General features: G+C 43.1%; 1 protein-coding gene across 1 annotated transcript; it reads left to right on the top strand.

Annotated features, from left to right (window-relative positions):
* The first annotated feature begins 2,478 nt into the window (after window positions 1-2,478).
* LOC103665265 (cationic amino acid transporter 3-like) lies at window positions 2,479-4,671 on the top strand. The gene has a single exon (XM_040641911.1). The coding sequence runs from the start codon at window positions 2,479-2,481 to the stop codon at window positions 4,336-4,338; it is 1,860 nt and encodes a 619-aa protein (XP_040497845.1). The 3' UTR covers window positions 4,339-4,671.
* The last annotated feature ends 1,492 nt before the right edge of the window (window positions 4,672-6,163 follow it).

The following is a 6,163-nucleotide window of genomic DNA, read 5'->3' as shown; positions in this document are numbered from 1 at the left end:
CACTGGAAGCACTTGTTAGTGTATTTAACAAATGCTCTTCCACATCATGCTCCATGAATGTATATTTAGACACATTCACCCATTCAACAGCTACAGTGCCCAATTATGTGAGCATTCTTAATTCCACTAAAATGTGCCCCAGTGACACTGCCCCCAGCAGTGTGTGATAGTTTGTATCTTCTTATGGAATTCTCATGTTGATCCAGTGAGGGAGGTCAACTAAGGTTCCTAGTGGGTGAGGAGACTGAGGCTTAGAGAGATTAAGCAAACTACCCAAATTCATGTAGTCACAAGGAAGGTCCTGGCCTCACATCCAGGATGTCTGACATAATAATGATCATTGTTCTTCTCTATATAGTACCCAACACTGCCTATTCCAGATGAGGCATCTGTAACAAAAATATTATTATTATTTTTATTTTTATTAGTATTATTATTGTATTGAGCCTTGCATTTCTTGATGCCTGGTCTAATGCAGTGAGCCTAGGACTCCCCCCACGTGTTAGCACCAGCTCGGATGAGGGTGTCTAATTAGAGTCCTTAGCATTACAAGGTGAATCATAAGGAATAAAACCAGGGTTGGAAGCTTGGTCATGGGTCAGGGACACTTCAAATAGTGTAGAAAGATTCCATAAGTTAATAATTGACCCTCCTTATCTATATGGTTTGCTTGTTGGTAAATCATATCATTGGAACTGGTGAGTGGCAAATAAGGAATCAGGATCGTTTTATAGACAGAAGGTCTGGCCCATAACCCAAGGGTTCATTTTTATCATCTATAGAGAAGACTTTTCTATTTTGACTTCATTTTCTGTCTTTAAAAACTCCTGACAGCATTTCCTAAAATTCTCTGAAAACCAAAGGCTGAGGCGAGAGCAGAGTGGGGGCTGCATGACTCTGTTCTCGGTGTTCTCCATTACTCATTTCTGGGCATTGCTGTGAATTGTTCATCCAAAGCCTTGTTCCCCTTGAGGAGGGGCCATTTGAATAGCAGCTGGGGAGGAGAGGGAAGAAGGAAATACATGCAGGGTTCAATCATTAAGAAAACAGTCAACAACAATTTGAGTTAAAAATAACTCCTTGTGAAAAATTCATGTGGCTTTGCAAGTGTGTGTTTTACTACAAGCTCACAGAGCAGGGCAGAATCTCCAGGTCCCTAACAGCTGACATCACAGATGGTGCAGGTGTGTATAGAGTCCAGTGTGGCCAGTGAGGGGACTGTCTGCAGAAGTGAGCTCACCTTCTCTCCTGGAAACTAGAGAGGAGGAAAGGAAGGAATTGTTTTGGTTGTGAGTTACTGAGCTAGGTGACCTATTTTTCTCCCTATGCATCACACTCATATAATTGAGGACATTAAAATTATAGTGAGTTTTGCCTGGATGTTTTAGGTGAGATGTATTGGATTTCAGAATTCACAAAACCACCTTCCTGGCTCCTGTTCCTTCTCAGTCATGGACCCTGGGTTAGCTGGTGCCCCCATCTCTCCAGTGTTTCCTTCCCAGACAGCCTATCCTCTCCTTCTTACAAAGGCCCAGCCCCTTTCTTCTCCTCCTCCTCCTCTCTGTTCACTGTGCCTTTGTGGGCCTAAATGGGTAAAGGGAAGGATGGACTATAGGATCTTGGCCATCAGTACAGCTAGATGGATGATGCAGAATGAGGAGAAAGGGAGCCAAAGTGACATCTATCCTTGGGTAGCAGATTTTGGGGCTAAGAGTTTTAAGACTGAGAGACCAATATTTGTATTTTAAACTCTTATGATATATAAAACATGGGTCTGTAGTTGCAGCAAGGCCCTCTAGTCCATGAATTAATGTGTTATTACGCTCAATCACTGTGCACACATACTGGCTATGAATTCGTGCACAACACATTCATGCCCTGTTGTGTCTCACTGCCTAATTAGTACATGAAGCTACATGATTTATGAACTCCAAGGGATTATGTCATGTGGTGTGTAGAAAAGGAGAATGTTGGGGTGCCTGGGTGGCTCAGTCAGTTGAGAGTCTGACTCTTAATATTGGCTCAGGTCTTGATCACAGGGTTGTGAGTTCGGGCCCTGTGTTTGGTTCCATGCTGGGAATAGAGCCTTCTGAAAAATAAAATTAAAGAAAAGCAGGATGTTGAGAGGTATTTGGTACTTCATCTGGGGGGAAAACAGCATTGATTTTTGTAAGATGTCTTTTGGTGTCAGTTTGTGTGATACTTGGGCTGCAACAAGGTACATGTGACTTTTCAGTTTCAGTTGGTTGGCTGACCACCATTGTTCAGTAAATATTTCTTGTCTCCCTAGGCACTAAGGAAGGATAGCATTTACTAGAAGAAATATGAAGCGGCAGCTCTGAAGCCTGAGAAATGGACCTCAGCAGTCCCAATCCAACTTGGCTTAACCCAGCCTCAATGAACCAGATCCAACACTGTTGGCTCCCTGGGCTTGCTACAGCTCCCTGATCCTTAGCATCGTCTTCAATTCCAGCTAGAATGCTGCGTCAGGCACTTCGCAGATTTGGTCGAAAGCTGGTACGCAGACATCCTCTGGAGAAAGTGTTTGAGTTTGAAACTGGCGTAACACTGCGCACTCTGGACTTAGTGGCCCTGGGTGTGGGCCGCACAGTGGGTGTTGGTGTGTATTTCCTGGCTAATGAGGTGGGCAGTAATCAAGCAGGACCATCCATTGTGATCTGCGTTTTGGTGGCGGGCCTGACTTCACTGTTGGCTGGGCTGTGCTATGCAGAGTTTAGTGTCCGGGTTCCCCATCCTGGCTCTGCATATCTTTATAGCTTTGTCACTGTAGGTGAACTCTGGGCTTTCATCACTGGCTGGAACCTTGTCCTTTCCTTTGTTGCTGATGGATTCATTGTGGTCCAAGCCTGGTCCTTGGCTTTTGACATCCTCTTTGCAAACCGGATCTCTGAGACCATGCATGAGAGCATCTCAGAGCAAGTTCCCCAATTCTTTGCAGACAATGTAAACTACTTTTTTGTCCTCTTTCTGTTTTTCTTCATGGAAGTTCAATACGTGGGGCGACATGGCTTCTTCAGAATTTTCGAAGTGTTCACATTGGTGAAGCTTTTGGTTCTCAGTTTTGTCATCATCTCTGGTTTCATTAAGGGGGACCTGCACAACTGGAAGCTCACAGAAGAGGACTATGTACAGGCTGGGCTCAATGACACGTCTCGCTTGGGCCCTCTGGGCTCTGGAGGATTCATGCCTTTTGGCTTCCAGGGGATTCTCCGAGGATCAGCTACCTGTTTCTATGCATTTATAGGTTTCAGCATTATTGTTACCAGAGTCAAAGAATCGCACAATCCTCAGCGTTCCATCCCCAGGGGCATTGTGGTTTCACTGCTCATCTGCTTTTTGGTGTATTTCGGTGTCTCTGCGGCACTTACGCTCATGGTACCTTACTACCAGCTTCGACCGGGGAGCACCTTGCCTGAGATATTTCTCCATATTGGCTGGGTCCCTGCCTACTATGTTGTAGTTATTGTAATGTTTTGTAATGTTTTTGTCTACGCCTACTGGAGCTTTACATTCCCCATACGTTTGGTGATATACATGATGGCAGAGGATCGCCTCCTGTTCCCTGTCCTTACCAGGATCCGTACTCACACATATGGCCGTATCGCAGCCATTGTGATCTTTGTCACTATTGCAGCAATAATGGTACTCTTCTTTGGAATCACTGATCTTCTGGACCTGAGGTCATTTGGGACCCTGATATCTTATTCCCTGGTAGCTTTTTGTGTTCTCATCATCAGGTATCAGCCTAAGAGGAGGAAGGAGGAAAATGAAGAAGCGCTGCAGGAGGAGAATGGGGGAAATAAAGCGCAGGTGCAGGAGGAGAAGGGACCTGCAGCAGAGAAGCTGACCCTAAGGGGACTATTTTTTCCAGACAGCCGTACCCCGACTCCACTCTCTGGCAGGATTGTCTGTATTTGCTCCTCACTGCTTGCTCTGCTGCTGACTCTCCTCTGCCTGGTGCTGGCCCACTGGCCAAGTCTGCTTTCTGGAGACCCAGGTCCGATCACAGTGGTCGTGCTACTCCTGGTGCTCATCACTGGGATCACTGGGGTCATCTGGAGACAGCCACAGAGCTCCACTCCCCTTCCCTTTAAGGTCCCTGCTCTGCCTCTCCTCCCACTCCTGAGCATCTTTGTGAATATTTGCCTTATGGTGCAGATGACATCTGCCACCTGGCTGAGATTTGGTGTTTGGATGCTGCTTGGGTTTACACTCTACTTCAGCTATGGGATCCAGCAAAACCTGGTCACTAAACCGCACTTAAGGGCCCAAACTGTAAACCTTGAACTCAGCAGTGGCACTGCATATTTGGTATGACATCATCAAACCTGAATGCAGTCTGGTCACTTGCACAATAATGGGATTACTCCTGAGCACATAGAAATCTAGAGCTCGTATGAGATATCGGTGGGGGAACCGTAATAGAGCTCTGTATTTTTGGTACGGTGAAGGGTGTGTCTTTGCTCTATCTCCCTTTTTTTTGTTGGTTTTTTTTTTTTGTTTGTTTTACTTTCTACTTTTCAGTTGTGTCTATAGCTGCTTACTGGGTTTTGCAAAATTAGTATTAAAAGAAACTTGAAATAGTGTTTTCCTTTTCTTTGGTTAAATATCCACTAACGAAGGGAGTGCCTAGCTGGCTCAGTCAGTAGAGCACCGCTCTTGATCTCAGGCTGGTGAGTTTGAGCCCCACATTGGCTGCAGAGATTACCTAAGAAAATAGCTGAATTACTGGATCATATGGTAGTTCTGTTTTAAACTTTTTGAGGAATCTCCATAGTGTTTTCCATAGTGAGTGCACCAATTGACATTCCCACCAACAGTTCACAAGGGTTCCTTTTTCTCCATATCTTCGCCAACACTTGTTTTTCTTGTCTTTTTTATTTTAGCCATTGTGACAGGTATAAAGTGGTATCTGATTGCAGTTTTAATTTGTATTTCCCTGATGATTAGTGATGCTAAGTATCTTTTCATGTGTCTGTTGGTCATCTCTGTCTCGTTTGGAAAAATATCCATTCAGCTCCTCGCCCATTTTTTAACTGGGTCATTTTTTTTTTGTATTAAGTTGTATAAGTTTTTTATGTATTTTGAGTGTTAACCTCTTATTGATATATCATTTGCAAATATCTTCTCCCATTCAGTAGATTGCCTTTTTTGTTGTTGTTGAAGGTTTCCTTTCCTGTGCAAAAGCATTTTAGTTTCATGAATTTGAAAAGATATGTGCACCCCTTTGTTTATTGCAGCATTATTTATAATAACCAGGATATGGAAGCAACCCTAGTATCCAACGGTAGATCAATAGATAAAGAAGATGTAGTATATATGTATGTATGTACAATGGACTATTACTCAGCCATAAAGAAGAATAGAATCTTGTATTCTATTCTAATACTGACATTTGTAACAACATGGATGGACTGGGTGTGTCTAGTGCTAATTAAAATATGTCTGTCTGAGTAAAACAAATGCCATACGTTTTCAACTTATGTAAATTTTAAGAATTAAAAAAATTAAAAGTTAAAAAGAGAGACAAACAAAAAAACACCCCAGACTCCTAAATACAGGGAACACACTGGTGGTTGCCAAAGGGGAGATAGGTAGGGGAATAGATGATTTAAATAAAGGGAATTACAAGTACACTAATCTTGATGAGTGCTGAGAAGAGTGTGGAATTGTTGAATCATTGTATTGTGCACCTGAGAGTAATAAAAGAACACTGCATGTTCATTATACTTCAGTAAAAAAAAATTAAAAATAAAAGAAACTAGAAAAAGACCAAAAACAGATGAAATAAGGTCCCTGCCCTTAAGAAGCTGATACTCTAACACAAGGGTAAAGCATAGCTGTAACAAAAAGTACAAAGTGTTGTCATAAGTAACATACAAACAAAGTGTCGTGGGAATTCAGAGTGGAGAATGATCATTTGTGGCTGGCACAGAGGTGAGGGTTGATTAGTGAAATCAGAGAGTACTTGTAGAGGAATGGTATTTGAGTTGGCTCTCTCCAAGGAAGGACAGGATCTTTCCACATGTGTGTAGCAGGGAGCGATTGTAGGCAGAGAGAACAATACCAGGAAAAGCACACAGGAAAATGAAGCAAGCTGCGGAGCTTGAGTCTTGGCTGTGTGATGGGACAAGAGAGCATG

The sequence above is a fragment of the Ursus maritimus genome, unplaced genomic scaffold (genome assembly GCF_017311325.1).
Source record: "Ursus maritimus isolate PB19 unplaced genomic scaffold, ASM1731132v1 scaffold_26, whole genome shotgun sequence".
NCBI lineage: Eukaryota > Metazoa > Chordata > Mammalia > Carnivora > Ursidae > Ursus > Ursus maritimus.
Note: the sequence above shows the minus strand (reverse complement) of the source record. Positions and strands in the feature narration are given on the sequence as shown.